The 20,539-nt window shown below is 44.2% G+C and overlaps 1 protein-coding gene across 2 annotated transcripts in view; it reads right to left on the bottom strand.

Moving 5' to 3' along the window:
* Positions 1-20,539, bottom strand: part of jade2 (jade family PHD finger 2) — a 110,180-nt gene that overhangs the window by 25,060 nt on the left and 64,581 nt on the right. For both annotated transcript variants that reach the window (XM_068330819.1, XM_068330817.1), the window contains exons 6-10: positions 19,394-19,605; positions 18,837-19,004; positions 13,316-13,432; positions 10,512-10,991; positions 10,256-10,420 (exon numbers count right to left, since the gene is read on the bottom strand). In XM_068330819.1, the coding sequence (XP_068186920.1) occupies positions 10,256-10,420; positions 10,512-10,991; positions 13,316-13,432; positions 18,837-19,004; positions 19,394-19,605 (1,142 nt within the window). The remainder of the gene's footprint in view (positions 1-10,255; positions 10,421-10,511; positions 10,992-13,315; positions 13,433-18,836; positions 19,005-19,393; positions 19,606-20,539) is intronic.

Genomic DNA, 20,539 nt, shown 5'->3' on the forward strand with positions numbered 1-20,539 from the left:
CACAGCTCGTCCAATCAGTGATGGATCACAATGATCGATCGTTTCTCCCACATCCCACCTGTTGCTAAGGACAACATCACTTTTAAGACCGAAGTCTGATCACACAGCAGGAGGACGAGGAAGGACTAAGTGGTTCTGTTTTACTCGCCAGCTAGGTGGGGGCAGGTGGAAGTCTGAGGGCTAATAATGTGGGGCTAACAGGGTAGAGGTATTAATGTGGGGTTAACAGGGTAGGGGTAATAATGTGGGGGTAACAAGGTAGGGGTAATAATGTGGGGCTGACAGGGTAGAGGTATTAATGTGGGGTTAACAGGGTAGGGGTAATAATGCGGGGCTAACAAGGTAGGGGTAATAATGTGGGGGTAACAAGGTAGGGGTAATAATGTGGGGCTAACAGGGTAAGGGTAATAATGTGGGGGTAAAAGGGTAGGGGTAATAATGTGGGGCTAATAGGGTATGGGTAATAATGTGGGGCTAATAGGGTAGGGGTAACAATGTGGGGCTAACAGGGTAGGACTAATAATATGGGGGTAACAGGGTAGGGGTAATACTGTGGGGGTAACAGGGTAGGGGTAATAATGTGGGGCTAACAGGGTAGGGGCAATAATGTGGGGCAAACAACCAAACATGCAGACGTAGCCACTGGAGACCTCCGACTGTGGGTCACATTATTCTTCCTACTCGAGGTGAAATGGACCGGTGGAAGTCAACCTGGGCCGTCACACCTCGTGTGATTCCAAACCAAACATCATCCGACTGAAGGACGGCCCTCAGAACCACTCCAGTCTAAGGACCATAAACCGTCTTGTTCAGCTCAGGTTCACAGCCTCCAAGCGGCTCGTGTTCCAGGACATGAACACGTGTCTCCAGTGGGGGCGCTCGGTCCACTGTTGACATGGACGCCATAAAAAAACCACTGAAACGTGCCTGAAGCAACCTGGAAGACTGAAGTCTGTCACCGATGTCGCTGATAGGAGCAGGACCAACTATGAACGGTGGGTGTGTGGATAGAGAGAGTTGCCCCCAACCCCGGGGTTGTGGAACGGTACCGGTCCGTGGGTCAATCGGTACCGAGTCCACATAGAAAGAATCCAGAACTAACATTATTTCTGTTTTATGTGTGATCTGAGGCTTTAAAATCACCGGATTCTCTCCTCCACATCTGTCTATGAGCCAATCTTGACGCTTGCCTCGGTCACATGACTACCTTCTTAAAGGGGCCACTCCAACCGCTACCACAGAATTTATTTAAATTTTAATTTTATACACTGTTATAATCCCCGAAGGGATATTAAGAATGAATAAATTAAGAATACATTACCGCTAAACTGAAACCCCCAAGAAAGCAAAACCACTACAACACAAACGTTGTTGTGACGTTACGAGGACGCTGATAATAGAGCTGATACACATTGGATTCATTTTCATTATTATTTTTCAAGAAAAACAGTTTTTATGTTGTTCGTATCATTTCATTTTGTTGTATTTAATCCGTCACACCCCGAAGGACGGTCCATGAAATAACTGTCTGACGTTAAAACCGGTCTGTGGAGCAAAATATGTTGGACACCACTGCTCTGTGGCAGATTGCATGGCAACAGCAAATTCAGCGGCGGATAATAATTCGGTATAAAACATAACGGTGACGCTGCCTGCAGGAGAACCTGGTGAAACATTTAGAAGACGAACACATGCATGACATCACAAGAGTCCAAACGATAGTGAGGTAGGAGATCACCTCACATTACCAGAGTCAGACTAGAGCCTGAAGCCTGAGGAAGTGATTCGTCCTTCCCCCCCAAAGGGCCAACACTTCTACACCACGTTTGTGCAACAGCTTTTTATCACGAGCTCAGAAGATTATTAAAAGTTCTTCAGCCAGCTCTGAGAGCGGACGGGCTCTCGTGGGGCGACGTTAAATTGGACCTCAGAGGGCAGCGTTTACGGCCGAGTCCTGAAAACCGATATTTTACGGTCGAGTTGAGGCAGAGTGTCGGCTGGTACCATCAGAGAGAACCCCCCCCCCTCCCACAACCCCACTGTAAAATATTTAAGGCCCAGGTCAACTGGGGGGGGGGCATGCATCGCTCTCATTATTTATGGACTCTCTCCTGTCTTTGTGCAGCTTATCTAGTGAGCCCGCAGGAGTGTGTGTTTCACACACTCACTACAGAACACACACTTGTACGTTCAACTCACACTGCAGGTTTAGATCCACAGGACGGATACACACACGTTAACACACACACACACACACACACACACACACACACACGCACACACACACACACACACACAGCAATGCAGCAGTTATTACAGCAGTGCTGTGACACATACATATGGAAGTGTGTGTGTGTGCGTGTTCAGTTTACTGATTACTATCACGCCTGTGTGTGTCGCTGCTTTAGCGTGTGACGGCTACATGTGAGCTAATCAGTGTGTGCACTCAATTTCATGCATGTACATGTTTGCGTAAGTGTGTTTTCATGCTTCGCTGGTACACAACAAACATGTGTGTTGAACATGTGTCTGCACACGCGTGTCTCATGTCTTCATCTCTACCTGTTTTAGAGCACATGCAAAAAGCCATATGGTGTGTGTGTGCGTGTGTGTGTGTGTGTGTGTGTGTGTGTTTGTGTGTGTGTGTGTTGCTGTGCTACTATTGTCTTATCAAAGTGATGTAAATTAAAGGTTTAACTTTCAGTGAATAATTTATCAGCACAGCAGCCTTGGCCCCTGCACTGGCCAAGGATTTGAGAACATACACCACACACACACACACACACACACACACACACACACACACACACACACACACACACACACACACACACACACACACACACACACACACACACGTACGCAGAGTAACTACACACTGACATGCAGAATTATATAGCAGAAGCAGCCATAAATATTTATTCCTCACCCTCCTCATATTTATTTCATCCAACAGAACTCGTACCAGAGGGGCAGCGAGATGATGAGGGAGTCCAGAGAGACAAAAAAAACAGCATGAGATAATGGAAAGAAAGATAGGTAGAGGTGAAAGAAGAAGAAAACATTTCACTGATGAAAGGAAAGATGCCAAAAGGAAGAGGTGTTACTGAAATGAAGGTAAATGAGAAAGTGAGCAAGGAATTAAATATGTTTGGAGACAGATTGAAAAGAGGAGAAGATCAACAAAGTTGGATGGAAAAAGGAGGAGGAAGATAAACTGAATGAGTCCAGAGAAAGACATGAATGAGAGTCCAGTGAGAGAACGAGAGAGAGCATCTACAACGATAATCCCACCAACTAACCACACACACACACACACACACACACACACACACACACACACACACACACACACACACACACACACACACACACATACACACACACACACACACACACACGTGAACCATGATATTTATGTCTTTTAAATATTGACATTTTCTCTAAGTGCTCTGATAAAAAAGACTAGTTTCAGGTATTTCCTTTCTCTTCCTCAAAGGAGCAGAGGATCAGTTCTGCCGCTTCACCGGACCCACCAGAAATATAATAATAATAATAATACAAAAATCATTATAATACTCTTAATAATCATAGTAATAATCCTAATATAACTACAATAATAAACATACTCATAATCATAATAATTATCATTATACTACTATTACAACTACTACTAAGAATAACCATGAACATCACAATAATAATAATAATCATAATAATTATAATAATCCTAATATAACAACAATAATAAGCCTAATCATAATCATCATCATAACACTCACACTATTACTACTACTACTGCTAATAATAGTAATCCTATTTTTCCTATAATAATACTCGTAATACTCTTACTTTCATGTTCTTTCCATTGATACCATTAATTCTTTTGTGATCAGGTTTTTCTGTGGAAACCTACTACAGTACTTACTTAAAAGCTTAATTTCCTGGCGGCAAGTTTAGACCACGAGTTCCAACATGTAATGGAAACCTTTAATTGTCTGATTTCAGAATCAAACGGTGTCATTAGAAGTGCAGGAGTTGAAAAATCGACAGAAAAATGTGATGCACTCATAAAATATTTTTATTAATGACTTTTCATTTTAAATCCAAGGCAGATTGATGGTTTTGGAGAGCTGGACTTGTATTTATGGTGACCTTTGACCAGAGTATATATTTAATATTATGGACACATATTTGATCCAGTTTAAATGATATTATAGTGCATGAAATTATGATATATCTTTTTAAACCAGAGGTTTGGACACAACAGCTTTTAAATAATCAGACTTCGGTCAGGAGAGCTGCAGCTACAGGACACATGAATGAGCTCAGACGTACAAATTGACACGCCGTATTTGATCATTACTCAAAAACAGTTGGTCCAAACTCCATAAATCCAAGTTTTTTTTTTACTGTCTGGGAAGTGTCTCTGGAGAATTCATCAGTAAGCACTAACGCAAGCCAAAAAAAATCCTGCAACAGCAAACTCATAAACTTCAGCAAGAACCAGACTGCTTCCCTCAGGAGTCTCCCATACTCCACTGGTCACTCTGGGAGCGAGCCAGCTACGACTTCCAGTTCCTCCCTAAATCTACAAATGAGACCAGGTTGGCTGGTAAAACACTTAAGCGGCTGTTAAAGGCTGAGATACAACAGTAATCGCTGCTGTTGGATAGAGAAGTCCACCAGCAGGGGAGGGAGGGGTTAAGTGTTGCTTGTCTTGGATCCGTCTCAGTACCTTGAAGCATCTCGGAAAGAGCCAAAGGAGGAGGAGGAGGAGGAGGAGGAGGAGGAGGAGGAGAAGGAGAAGAAGGGATTGTGTATTGGAGCCAGTATTAGGTTTGGAGCGGAGTGTGTGTGCAGAGCCAGGTTGAGGTTGATCCAACAGGGTGGGTCTGTCTGCTGCATGACTCGGCCCGTCTGCTCCACTCTGCAGTAGTGTGTGTGTGTGTGTGTGTGTGTGTGTGTGTGTGTGTGTGTGAGTGTGTGTGTGTGTGCACATGAATTGTTGCTTGTATGAACAGCCAGGTGTACTTGTGGAGAGAGAGAGAGTTTCCTCGTGTCTGTCCTCTCTCTGACCCGACAAACGTTACATAACAGCAGAGAGGATTTCATGCCAGGGTGGGTGGGTGTACCATAGAGGGAGGGTGAGGGTGGATGATGCCCCCCTCCCAACCCTCTTTCTGTACATGGAGACAAAAACCTCTGTTTTTAGTGTAATAAATGTTAAAAAGTTAGATGTTTTTATTTGTTCAGGAAACACACAGTACTGTTGAAAATCCTATTTATTTGTTTTTGAGATGTGAATTCCTTTTTTGCATGAATCCTTTGGATTTTGTGTCAATGTGATTATACTTGTAATTTGGCTTTTATGAAGAAATATGATTTTTTTTAAAAATCTAATTTCTCTCTCTTTCTCTTGGGCCAGTTTTGAGGGGAGAAATGACTCTGGGTAAAATCCCACAGCGACACACCAGAGATCAAAATTGTGGGAAATGTAGTTATGGTGAAAGCACAATTTTGATCTATTTATTTGTAGACACTCTGACCTTTTATGCTCTTGCGGGCCACATAAAAGGATGTGGCGGGCCCCATTTGGCCCCCGGGCCTTGAGTTTGACACATGTGTTTTACAGCTTCAATAAACATGGTGACAAACACAAACTGTGAGGCTGTGTTCCATTCAGAGCTGGACGACATCCAACAACATCAAGGGATATTAGTATAGATGGAGAAATCAGACGTGAAAGCCCGACTTCATGAGACTGATGTGATGTAATGAACTCCTCCTGAATGTACATATCGACTGTGAATAAACTCAAACACAATGATCGGGACGGGAGCCAAAGACTCCACGGTTCCTTCCAGCGGTAATCATCCTGAACAAACAGGAACGGGTCGGAGGATTTCTATCTTGGCTGACGACTCTTTGGCTGTGAGTCACCAGAAGGATCTGAGATGATGAAGGAGGAAAGTGGCATCTTTATGGATGCTGGGGGGGGCAGATATCAGTCCAGAGACACCCGGATGCTTCCAGGCTGGAGGGGCCCCCGCTCCAGACCCCTTCTTTCTTTATCTCCCCTATGAATACGAGCCCCCCACCCCCTCTTCCATCAAATTTCTCTCACCCTCTCTCCACATTCACTGCTTGTGAAAGCAGATATATAAAACATATGTTCGTCAGTCACAATCAGGCCCCCGCACACCCAATGAGGTGGACTGCTTCATAAGTGTACTGTTCTCTGGGTAGGGGCGGGGGGGGGGGGGGGTAAAGCTGACCTGCTGGGCCAACAGGGCTGCCAAAGTCTTGAAAGAGCAGCAAAAAAAGGGCGGGGCACAGGATGGCGGGGCACAGGATGGCGGGGCACAGGATGGCGGGGGCGTGCCGCCGGACACCTCACCACTGCTTGGGGGGGAGGGGGGGCTAACAATCATTTGACTCAAGCAGAGAAAACACACCACAGGAAATGAGTAAGGAGAGGAACTGGTTCACACCTGCCTCCATCCTGACCAGAAACCACTCCTGGATGGAGCCGGGGGGTGGGGGGTGGGGGGGCACTCAGGAGTCCAGAAATGGAGGCAGCTCACTGGTGCATTAGGGACAGCACAGTGTGATTCGTTCCATTGGCAGCACTTCAACACTTCAAAGAGGAAGAGGTGGGGGATAATCCATCCCAACATTAGCCCCCAGATTCTTCCACTATAACCTCACACACACACACACACACACACACACACACACACACACACACACACACACACACACACACACACACGCACACACACACGCACGCACCAGGCTGGAGGGGGGGTTTGGTCGTGGGCTCTGATTGGGTTGGGGTCTGGAGGAAACGTGATTCTTAAATTTGCCAGCAAATCAAAAATGATTGGAATACTCTCACCAGCCCCGACTGGTACACACACACACACACACACACACACACACACACACACACACACACACACACACACACACACACACACACACACACACACACACACACACACACACACACACACCCTTCCCCTAAGGAAAGACCACTCTAAAACCCCGACATGACAAAAAATAAATTTGTTCAAAATACAGGTTAAAAATGTGTCAGCAAGAAAAGTTAAGGCATTTTATTTCTCTCAGAAAGTAAATGGGTGTGTGTGTGTGTGTGTGTGTGTGTGTGTGCGCGTGCGTGCGTGTGTGTGTGTGTGTGTGTGTGAAAGGGGAGACCAGGGAGAAGGTAAGTGACAGAGACGGAGGCTCGTTTTCCGACAGCCATCAGCAGCGGAGAGCTGTCACCAATTATTTGGCCAATACTCGTCGAATTGATGATCAATCGTGTTGATGGACGACCTGTCAGCACCAAGCACATTGATCGACCTCTCTCTCTCTCTCTGTCAGATCCTCAAGTGATGTTAAAAAGGAAGAGAAACTACCAATCATCTTTGAGTCCAGTCAAGAGGCTGAGACAACGCTGAACTGGATTGGTGTCATCTCAGCCGTCTGCGCAGCTGGAGAGGCTGCGCAGACGGCTGCTTCTGTGCTTGGATAACTCCAGATCAGTGTTTAAGTTGTGATTTCCTGCCGCCTGTCTTCACAGCTTTGACCTTTCATTGGCGGGACAGAGACGGTTACCCTGGGAGACGTGAAGCGGTCCGGTCCATTTCCACTACAAACACATCAATAATGGAGGTCTGGGGGGGGGGTTACGTTATGGAGTGGACAGATTCGCTGAATGGTCAGGAGGTTAGCGGGGCCTGCAGCGATCAATAAAGCCCGACCACCAGAGACCGCTGTGTGTGTGTCTACAGTTACACCACTATATAAGGAAAAAACATGGTGGGGTATTGAGTGATTCACAATAACTATAATATACAGTGTTCTTGTTTTTTTTAAATGGCTACCAGGCTTTAACATTTTCATAAAATATATAATTTTACCCTTTTTATTCTTTTTACTTAAATAGTTAAGACATCGTTATTTTTATTAATAAAATAATTTAAATTAACAGTTTGTTTAGTTTTTATTTTGCACTATTGGCAAAACTCAATTCTTGTATACGCTTCTACAATATATTCTGTTATTACTTTTGGGATGCATAAATATCATGTTGGGATGCACAAAGTTTTCTTGAAGCCCATCCCAGGGATGCACTACTTTCTGGAGGTAAAACGAACTCTGAATATATGGGTAAATATTTCAGCGTCGCCATCAGTCTGTCCATCTGAGGAGGAACCAACTGCTGAAAAAGTATTCATTTGACTCTATTTTATAGTTCAGAGGTTGGAAATGAAATCCAAAACTTAAACTGGTCCAGTTCGATGTTTGTTGATGCTCTAACTGGAACTTCTGGACCCCACCCAACTCGTATTACCACCAGAGATAATGGTAAAACCAATGAACTATTGAATACGTCACCTGATAATTTTGTTTTAGTTTGTGGGTCATTTGGTTTAAGTACAACCATATAATCACCCCAAAAGGTTCTCCAACTTTGAGGCAAATAAAATCCAACCAAGCGGAACCAAACTGAGACAAGCTAACTGCTCTCAATCCAATCACGCGGCACAGAAACAAAGGCAAGTAGTCTTTAGGATACACATGAGTTGGTTTGTTTTACAGTCTGCTGAAAGAAAACACATTTAAACCAGGGGCTCAGATTCTTTTGGGTATATTTAATATCAGAATGTAAGCAAACACCATTTTTATACTGCGGTTAAGACATAAAACGTCTGTCCAAACATAAGAAGAGCTGAGCATCCCATCCTCTTCAAACTGACTGAATCCCTTTGAACTGGGCTGAGCTGATGGTCCTATGGCACGTTCACTGCTGTTGGGGCAGCACAGATTGTAGGGTGCAGGTTTGGGTCAGAGCGGGGTTTGCATAGAATGGCAATCAGCTCTCAGAGTGTTGTTAACACAAGCCCAGAGTGAGGTTCTGGGCAGGCGTGGAACCAATTCCATAAACCAAGCAAGGAAATTTACACGGTGGTTAGCATTCAGCTGCCAGCTGTGAGCTGTGATACTGAACGCAGTGGGAAAGTCCATTTCCATCACTGACCAGAGCCACGATACTGTTAGAGAGAGGTGCTGGTCCCCAGTAACGACCAATAAATATATCAGTGATTAAAAGACTGCTTCACGACCACAGAACACAAATACAGCTTGAATTAATACCTTTAACAATAACACTAAATGTCTTCAGTACCAAAAGCAAAGCACAACGGAGAATCTCTGTAGCCTTTAACTCACAATCATTGTTACACCTACAAGTTTCTTGTCACCCATTTGTTGTAAATCCACCACAGCTCCAAAGAACAGATGGCAGCTTGCACCAAAGTTTCTTTGATATTATTCAGTTCAAACACTCACCAACACTTTAAAGCTGAAAAGAACAGAATTCAGCCAAGATACAACTAACAACTAACAAAGACTGAGACACAACAAGCAGCAATGAAAGCTCTGTTACTCATCACGTTCCAACAACATCCAGAACCAGACCAATCCACCCCCAGCAGACTGTCTCTGCTTCGTCTACAGGGGTCCAGGTTCCTCTACCAGCCAGGCCTGAAAGGCTTTCTTCTTCAGCTTCACACCTCTTACTACCCACCACCTGGTTCCTGAGTTACCGTACAACGGTAGAGGGTCTGACCACAAGACTGACCAGTCACCTTAAAAAGGAAGCTTTGAAGGTTGGCGCTGAAAACAGACCAGACTTCAGAGAGATCGACCAAGTTTACCAGGTCTGTCAGGAAGCAGCCCCCCACCACTTGAAGAATGCTAAAGTATGCTGGTGAGAACTTTTCATTCAAGTGTTCGAGACATTCATCCCAAGATTTGGTACAGAACTGTAGATAGATCACTGCTCGACTATTCTGGGAGTTTGACCCAACAGTTCAAAGACATAAAACTTTCTTGAGCACTATGGACATCTGACAACTCAGAAGCTCAATGCAAAAGTACCACATTACTTTAGATCAGATTGCTCCTTCTAGTTCCTCAGTAGAGCTATAGAGAACCTTCTGAGAAACCCAATTAAATGGAGCAAAAACAATGCCTAAGTCTTCCTCGGTCACTGTCCACACCACTGTCTCTAGTCCGTCCATCATGGCTGTCCTCAACTCTGTCTTCTAAACTTTGCCCTTCATTCTGTCACATTCATTCCCTCAGGTGAAGCAACACTGGATCAGGTACCGAGCGTTCAGGTACCATAAAACCAGCACGTTCACACAGACAAACAGCCAATCACACGCCTCCTACTCACCCTCTCCAGGTCCTGCCGGAGGTGTGTGAAGAGTTTGAGGCGCCTGTAGAGGACGTCCTGCTCCTGTTGGGCCAGGTTGTCCACCTCATCCCTCTTTAAGGTCACCAAAGGTCGGTTGAAGTTTGCCTTCCTCTTCAACTTCCAGAACTGATATAAGAAGTCCACCTTAAAGAACACAAAATGTATTTTAAAAATTGTGAAAGAAGTAGTTATAATTCATGGGATTGTAGTGTTACAGTTCCATGGCTTTACCGACCTGTGAGACAGGAAGCGCCAAGTTATCAGCCACCTCCCTGGGGTCCACCAGGCGGTAAAACTCGTCCTCCAGCTCCTGGAGCTTCTGCTTCCTCTGGCTGACCTTCTCCCTCTCCAGCTGATCGCGCTCGGCTCGCTCCGCCGCCGACACGGACATCGGGTACAAAACCGACCTCTGCTCCGGTTCGCTGCTGCTGTCCGGCCGGCGCTGGGAGTCCGGCCGGAGCTCGGGACCGACGTTGTTGGGGGCGCAGTCGGACCTGGTAGCGCTGATTGCTCTGTTGGCGGTGAAAGCGTGATTGCCGTTGCTCACGGAGGCGCTGCCGATGGCGGCGCCGCTGTTGGCAGCACTGCAGCTGTGCTCCAGGCAGAAGGACTTGAAGCGGACCTCGTCATTCTCCGCCAGGATGGTCCTCATCTCCAGGCCGTGGTCGAAGGCGCACGTCACATGGAAGGCCACGATACAGGAGGGCATGGAGCACTGAGGGGATAGAGCACACACACACAGACACACACACACACACACACACAGACACACACACAGACACACAGACACACACACACACACACACACACACACACACACACAGACACACACACACACACACACACACACACACACACACACACACACACACACACACACACACACACACACACACACACACACACACACACACACACAAAAACACTCTATTGAGAAATGCCGGAAATCAGAAAGACAAGCAGTCACAACAAAAAAGGGCCCCTCAATTTCTGTTGGCATTTCAGTACCTTGGGATTTGTGTGTGTGTGTGTGTGTGTGTGTGTGTGTGTGTGTGTGTGTGTGTGTGTGTGTGTGTGTGTGTGTGTGTGTGTGTGTGTGTGTGTGTGTGTGTGTGTGTGTGTGTGTGTGTGTGTGTGTGTGTGTGTGTGTGTGTGTCAGTGCTATCCATTACAGGTCACAATGAGAGCCAGCCTCCTGCCGAGCCCCTCCAGGCTTGGTGTGCTTTCCAGTTTGTGTGTCTGCGTTGTCGTCTGATTTTCTGATGGAGCATCGACAGGAAGACGACTCCAGTCTCCATTCTTTTTATGAGGATGGAGACGAAAACCCAACTGATCCTCCTGACTCCACCATCTGGGAGCCAACTCCTGTCTAACACCTCCTCAAACAAACCTGTCCTCCATCGCCATCGTGGCTCTAAGCACCCAGCGGCTTCAGATGTTTCATTTTGGAAGCAGAACGCAGAAGACAACCTAGTTTCTTACCAGAAAACAAATCAGGACGGTACAGAAACAGTCCTGATGAAAACACACGCGCGCTAGACTGTGTGTGTTTCTCTATCACTCTGTCAATCCAACTACTGCACATGGGTGTGGAACTATTTCAGGTAATCACCCCATTAGGCCAACAGTTTATCACCACATCTGTCGGGACCAGGAGACACCTGCGACAGGTCGTGACTACCGCCGCTTCCCCGTGTTACTCACTAGTCGGGTGTGTGTTGATGAACGCCTCAGCATTTCGTAGAGAGGACACTGTGGTGAAGCTATTCACCTTTTCTGACGTAATTTCTTTCAACGGGCTGAATGCTACCAACTTCATTTTACTTTCAAAAAACAAGACATGTGCTTCCTGATGACGTGTAACCCCAGAGAGGGAGAGAAAATACTTTTTTCCCGTTCAAAATTTGAACAAATTTTGGTTGATGAAAAGCGTGTTGGCAGATGGATTCAACTTCACCGGAGACCGGATCTCGTTCTCGTTGGTGGAGTAACGACTTAGCTCGTGTGTTCTTGTGACTTTTGTGTTTCTCTTCATTCTTTATCATTATTCAGGTAACTCACATATAATTCATTACTCTCAGGTAAAATCTGTATGTCTATTATTTGATAAAGCAGGTGTGCAGGTATCAGCTGGGACACGGTGCGGTGTAGGGAGACGTTTGTGAAACACAACCTATCCTCTCCAACTCTGGACACACCCACTTTTGAGTGATCCAATCACATGTTAGGGATCTGAATTTGATTTATTCCAACAACTACACCCAGTTCATGTATGTTTAATCCTGAATCCACCAGGTTACAAAATAAATTTCAAGGAGGCAGCATCAACTTTTTGTCTCGGTGGTGTCCCGGTGAAAGGTCTCTGCTGTAAGTCCCCGTTCTCCTATCGACTTACCCAAATGTCAGGCCGAGCCCGCTGCAGCTGCCGTCACTTATTTGGTGTCAAAAGGCAAAAGGTTGAACTCAGCATGGAGCCGGTTAGATGTGTTGTTAGATACGATCAAGTCATCGCAAAATACGCCGGCGTGGCCTTTCGGTCGGCACCTGCTCATCTCCGTCAGGGATTCATTAATGAAGGTTTCATCACCGCTTTCAGGATGGTAACAGATAACAGTGAGATGCCCCACAACATGAGCGATGACTCGTAAAAAAAGAACGCAATAATGATTGCTTTTCTTTTGTTTGTGCCAAGTTCAGACAGTTGAAGCCCGTGACGACACAAATCTGGAATTTATCCCGCATACTGATGTTTCTACACGGCATCTCTACCATTACAAAACTGTTGTACACTGAGGACATGACCAAAGCTGACAAAAAAGGATGACCTATGACCTGATGGCAATGTCTGCGTGACACAAGAGGAACACACACTCGAAGCTGCTTCGCATTCTATAAAACACACCCACATGTAATTGAGACCTGATCATCCATCCACCTGGATCTGCTGCCCAAATAAGGATGAAGTCAAAATGCTGTGCAGCCCCGGGGGAGGTTTTAGAGAGGGAGGGGAAACGCAACACGCGTGTGTCTCTGACCTACCTGTATGCATGTTCCTGTGTGTTCTCGACACAGGCTGCAGGACAGAGCCCAGCGGCTGGCGGGGATGTGGGACACCTTGGTAATGGGCTCCATCTTCTCCGGGCAGCCGATACTCACCTGTGTGGACACACATCAGGAGGAAACACACACATCAGGAGGAAACACACACATCAGGAGGAAACACACACATCAGACACGGGACAACACCTGTGATACTCCGACAGCATCATGTTGAGATAATGTAAGGAGGTCATTCTCTGACATGAAATTAAACTGAATGTTTAATGTCTACCAGCTATCTGAATGCCTGCATTTCAGCACTTGTTAACTATAGTGTTTTCCACACTATAAGGCGCACTGGATTATAAAGCGCACTGGATTATAAAGCGCACTGGATTATAAAGCGCACTGGATTATAAAGCGCACTGGATTGTAAGGCGCACCTTTAATGAATGGCCTATTTTAAAACTGCTTTCACCAGAATAGGGCACACCACATTAATAGGTGCATAGAATAGAGAACTGAGAACTCATCTTCAATAAATATGTTCTACTTTTTTCATATACAAGCAAACCTTGTTTTTACAAACACTTTAGACATCGAACAAATCGGAATTCGACGAAAAAAATTCGGATTTTTTTTTTGTCTTAGAAGTCGAACAAAATTTGGAAGTCGAACGCGAAACAAACGCGGTGACATCCATCCCCCTCCTCTCCCTCTTCAACGTTCACGTAAGCCAACTGCTCACCACCACAAAGGTACAAACTCTTATCTTTATTGTTCTTATGCTTTAACTGTAATGTGCTTTTTATTTTAGTTTACTGTATTCACTAATTTTTCACTTCATTTGCGTTCCATTGCCTACGGTACGAGTTACGGTGCCGTAAACTTCTGTCCAAAAGACGACGGTAACTCGTACCTTAGGCTAACCTGATTCTTTCCTTCTTTCTCATGTTCGCTTCTTTCTTGTACATTTCTGTGATATGTTTCCTTACTATACAATTTGATATATAAATGACATTATGAAATAACGTATTATGTTGAAAAAAGGTAGTTTTCTAGCATCTTGGAACGGATTAAGACCATTTACATTATTTGTAATGGCAAAAATGTATTTGGAATTCGAACAAATCGGTTTTCGAACAGCCTTCAGGAACGAATTGTGGTCGGAAACCGAGGTTTGCCTGTATAAGGCGCACTGGATTATAAGGCGCACCATCGGTTTTTGAGGATATTAAAGGCTTTTAGGTTCGCCTTATAATGCGGAAAATACTACACTCGTCAGCTATTATCCAGTATCACTGGATGAACTTAAAACTGGTAGCTGAGACTCTTCTTTGTGTTTTTTAGTTACAGATTCATCCCCATCACAACCTGGAGTTCATGTTTAGCTCTCCTTCTTCATTACCGTCAGTCCTCCTCTCCTACTGAGTAACCCCCACCTTACGGTCGTCTGAATGACATTTTCTTTCCATTTCAAAAACACAGAGAGAAATCAGAGAAATCAAAGTCTTTTCTTGGACCCAGACTGAGTACTCTTGTGTCGCTGTGCTGCTGAGCCCAGCGTGAATCTGAACCATCTATTCACTGAGGGGTTTGGCCTTCAATCGTCAAATACAACCCAAATGTCATTGACCTCTGCCAACCAGCCACACAGAACAGAAAGGAGAGGACTCATTATCGAAGGATGTTTCTTCCTTCCTTCCTTCCTTCCATCCCCAGCTGCTTATTTCTCTGCACAAACAGCCCGACTCTTTCAATTAAAGCCGTTCTCATATTTGTGGCGTGGAGCTCCGTCCCTGTTCTCCACGCTTTTGCCTCAAAAAGCTGCTTTCTGCAGGTCATGCCTTCCTGCTCGACTCCCAACCGTCCTTCTATCTGATTGTCTCTTCCTCCAGAGAACGCAGCCACATCTGTGGATCTTTTTTTTATTTTTATTATTGATATCTTTTGTGCGGTGTACCCGACTGGAGTGGGGCTCAATTTTCCCTCCGCTGAGGACGTCAATAGAAAGTTTGATTCTGACGACGACCCCACAGCCGTCACCGTCGGTGTTGACCGTCCTTACAGCTGATACAAAAAACCGATCGATGGCAAGAAAAGATCTCCATTTTTTTTGAATGCTGCAGTCAATTACACACACACACACACACACACACACACACACACACACACACACACACACACACACACACACACACACACACAAAGCATCCTTCTCCCGACCGGTTGGCTTGTCGATATTCTGCAGCTTTCTGTGGACACGCGGGCCTCCAGCGTGTTCCTTCATCGATGAGCAGATTCTCGTTTCACATTTCAAAGCTGCTGGATGGAAAACATCCGAAAGCCTCTCAGGAGAAAAAAAAAACAAACACAAAAAAAACAGGAGCTGATTTGATTTTGACGGCTGTTTCTAGTCTTAAACCGACTAAAGAGAACGGTTTTATGGTCCATGTTTCATCAGAGATGGACTTCATGTGTACTTCAATTTCTATAGTTGTTGTATGTCAATTTATTCAGTCGTGTTAGGTCTCCTACGCCCCTCACCTTCCTGGGTAAAATATCTTTTTACACATTTTTATTTCTGAACTTATTTGGCATCAGCTTATTATTTATGTAAATTATTCTGCCTGTTTGTCAGATTGTGTTAATTTATCATTTAAATCCAGACATGGAACACACCATCACCCACATCTATCCTGAACCATATTCAGCTATTTGAGATTTTGTGACTTCTAATAATAATTTATATTATTTTTTTCTGTCTTTTTTTGACAACAACATTGCGGTTTGATTTATTTGCAGCTCTTTTTGTTGTTGTTGTTCTTGAAGAGATCCTGTCTCATCTCAGTGACTTCCAGACACACAGAAAGTTTCCACTCCACAAGCCGGCATCATAATCTGATGTCTGATGAGTCTAGAACACACACAGGTACACAAACACACACAGCACTTCCTTTTATCCACCCACAGTGGTACGTTAAAGAAAGAATAGTGAATGAAGCAACAGAAACAATTAGCCCAATCAAGATTGACAGAAGGTCATTAGAAATAAAAGGCACGAGGAGCCGAAAGCGGCTCCGTGGCTGAGGATGTGTGAACAGGCTGAAGAATGACTCTCAGGAGCTCACAGGTGTGAACGAGGCCTGAAGCAGCGTCTGTCCCTGAACCCCCTCAGAGGAACGGGTGCTTGAGGTTTTATCTTCGCTCTGAGCGATCAGGTCACACCTTTGCAGAGGTTCATCACATAAAAGCAGAGCTCGGTAAAGAGCTTTGTGAATGAGTTAAATTGCCTGCCTGGATGTTGTTGACTGAAGAGAGACTTTTCTGAGGATTTGAACCTAAAAATCTGATGAAACCTTTTCTGTTGATGTGATCCGAGTCTTTCGACCCAGTTGAGGGTCGAAGACTGTGTGTGTGTGTGTGTGTGTGTGTTTGTATGTGCGCTAAAGCCTGTATACATAAAACACTGATGTCAAAATAGATTAATTAAAATGTAAAAAAAATGAATCCCTTAAGGGGATACTGAAGTATATCTTCTTATGCAGATGATGCAGCTCTCTATTGTTCACTATTATCTTTTGTGCAAACCCTTGAATTTCAGCAATCATTTTTTCAAAGAGCAAACACGCTCCATCCAGGACATCACAGACCCCAGTGCCGACGATTAATCATCGCAAGATACAAGTTCTGAGGTTGTTTGTGAATCATTTTTGCTGTTTGTGCTTTTGTTGTCTAGTGTGGGGACCAGGGTCGGGCGCTGAGGGGAACTTGATTATTTTTCTTTCTTTTTTTTTTAAATTTAAAAAAGAAAGAAAAAAAAGAAAGAAAATAACCAAGGAGGGAGGGGAACTTGATTATTTTCATTATGTAAAACATTTTGTGTTTTTTTTTTATGACAGCAAAAGTGGTTCCTGCAGTTCCTGAACCCCCCCCCCCCCCCCAATACAACACTAGCCAGCACAGAGATCATGTGTTACATTATAGGAGACTTGTATAGACCTGTATTGGAGACATCCTGACAGGCTCAGACTTCAAGTGTATTAAAATCCGAACATTTATCACTGTTGACCTTTGAACTTTGCATCTCATCATGAAACTGTTCATTCATGAGGATATAAAGGGTGGATTGACATCAAATATGACGACTCCTGCTTGTAAAAAGTTCCTGCAATGCAGTGAATGTAAAAGGAAAGTTGTCTAATGACCTTCCACACCATAAAAAAATAATGGTGACTCATTAACACTGTCAGCACATTAAAAGCTGGAGGCCCCAGACCGGTTATGTCACTGACATTTACATGTACAGAGAATGAATGTGACAGGAAGTCCATCCAAAAGGCCACAGTCTGCTAATCAGCTGTCAAACCTGCAGCTATCCTCCATTATCTGCATTTCATCTTTATTCGGCTCCGTCCCCAAAGGGAGGGGTTCTCCCTCACTGGAGCGTGAAACACAAACCCGTTGCACCTGAAACAGATCACATGACCAGCACACCTTTGGTGTTTTGACGGGAGGTTCTGTCAAAACAAGTGTAGGAGTCACAACAATCAGTGTGGGTCGTCACTGAAGCGTTTCGAGGTGTTTCAGGTGACTTTGTGTCCCCGTCTTCCTCACAGACACTTTGTCCAAAAGCGACCTTGTTTACATACTTTGGAGCACAAAAAAGAAGCCGAGACTCAAACATTCAGAATCTCCTCAGGGTTCTGCAGGCACTGAGGCCCAGATGGATTTTAAAAGCCACCCCAACCACCAACAAACTCTTGTTCTGGAAACATTTCCACCAATATTTGTAGGAATACAGGTAAACCTCAGGTAAACGTCATTAATCAGTTCCAGGAAAATGTTAAGTCGAAAATCAACAAAAGTCCAATTAACTTGTTTCCAGGCTAAACTGAGTTAACCCTTCTCAGGTCTGTACTTTATTTAGGAATGTATTTTCAATAATATTTGGTTAATACCAATCAATTTTAAACTTATAAACTGTAAGCTTCATTTTCTGTACTTTTCTGTGCTTTCTGTAATACATTAAACAATATTTTTTTGATATACTATATGAAAAATATACTACAATATTCTATAACTATTAAAAAAATGTACAAATTTTTTTGTATAGTACAGAAAACTTGTCACCGTCTCGCCTTCAGCTGCTTCTGCTGCAAATTGTATGGCTGATTATATGATATTGTGTTTTTATATTCATTCATTGTACAGTTACATGATATTATGTGCAGCTAATGGTTTACTAGTGATATCCTGATTCCAATATTTGTGGTGGACAGTTACAGGTATATATTAGAGGAAAATGATCTAAACTTGATTTGTTATTTTTCCATGTATTGTTTTGAAAACTGACATATACCGTGATCGAGAACCATTGAATTCGAAACGAGGTAAGCCAAGGTGTGAGTGTGAGTGAGGCACGAGGAAAAGCGGAACCCCCCAGGTACACCCATCAGATGATACTACATTGAAGCTGCTCGTGAGTCAGCAGACCGTTTGACCGCCGTGTCCCTCTCACCTCGGGGATCCATAAGGCACAGCTGACGTGGACCCACTTGGTTCCACTGCGGGTGGGCTTCAGGGCGCCTCCCCTCTTGGGGCAGAGCAGACATTTGGGCTGGACGCCGAGAGCGCAGGTCCGACACAACCAGTTCCCCTGGGGTACTTTCAGAATGCCGTAGCAGGCCTGTGACAAGGAGGGAGGAGGGACCTTCTTAAACTCTAGGATGGATTTTTTTTTGTTATTTATGGCCCAAATTAAAAAAGTATCAAAGAATTTAAAAAAAAAAGAAGAAACAATAAACACAATCACTTTAATTTACTTCCTGTATCATATCTCATCCATAACTTTCACCACTGCTGACCACAGGGTTTAAACTCAGCAATTCCATTATAATTTATTTATTTATGCCGTAATTATCTTTCGAACACTAGAGACACCGGCTAAGCCGAATGTCCTGTGTCCCATTAAAGGTTTTGTTTAATAAGCTCAGTAAATAAATAATTACATAAATAAATACACAAACAGCAAACAACCCCCCCCCCCCAGACGAAAACCGTCCCCCCGTTCCTGACCTGATGAACGCAGACGTTGCATTTGTCACAGAACACCATCTCGTTGCCGTCCTCCCCCTCCGGCGAGCGACAGACGTCACACACCACGTCCTCGTCGTACTCGATGCCCAGACCCTCCTCCGCCTCGATGGCCTGCCTCATCTTCTCCTCACACACACTCTCCAGCTCCACCAGGACACTCTCCATCGTCAGCTCGTCCAGCTCTGGTAACGCTGGGGGAAGATTTGATGGAGATAAATGTAACTCAGTGTAATGTTAAATGAATGTAACTACTCCTTAATGTTGAATAATTCTAAATTTATTACTAATTCAACTTACAAACATTACAGTTAGACAGAAAAACATGTTTGTTTGTTTCTCTGTTTGAACATAAATCCTTTTCATTTGTCAGGTTATTAAACCCACAGAACTCCATCGATCAAGGATCAAACTATCAATCAATAAAGAAAAATAACATCAGACACAAGTTAGGACATTAACTTTGTTCAAAACATGGGGTTAATTACTGCATTATGGGAAATGTAGTTTTTGGTCAAAGCACACTTTTGACCTATTTATTTTTAGGCACGCTGACCTTTTATGCACTCGCGGGCCACATAAAATGAAGTGGCGGGCCACATGTGGCCCCCAGGCCTTGAGTTTGACACATGTGCTGTAGGATGACGGGGTGACGGCCAATCAGAGAGAAGCTCCGTCCTGCAAGGATTCAAACGGACCGAAGGGGCCAGGTAGCGCTTCGTTCTGACGGATCAGTCTCAGTTCCTGCACCATTTACTTCTCAAAGCGCCGCCGCGCTCTAAGGTCAATTAATAGTTGATGAAATGGGGCTCAGCTGGGACACAAAAACTTTCCCCCCTCATTAAAAATTGAATGAGGTATCAAGAAAATAAACACTGATTATACACCTGATTCTCTGCGTTTTCTCCTTTTGCAGAAATCAAGAGGAGAAAACACAAAACAAATGTTAACGTAATAAAAAAAAAATGTCTGTATTCAGTGTGAGGATTTTATTTTTTTTTCCACACAAAAAGAATCCAGAATTTATTTCTATTTCATTTCTTATTCTGAAAGATGTTTTGTTTTAAAAGAGTGGATTCTCTCCTCCTCATCTGTCTGTAAGTCACTCTTGATGCTTGTCGAGATGCT

The sequence above is a fragment of the Antennarius striatus genome, chromosome 13 (assembly GCF_040054535.1).
Source record: "Antennarius striatus isolate MH-2024 chromosome 13, ASM4005453v1, whole genome shotgun sequence".
NCBI lineage: Eukaryota > Metazoa > Chordata > Actinopteri > Lophiiformes > Antennariidae > Antennarius > Antennarius striatus.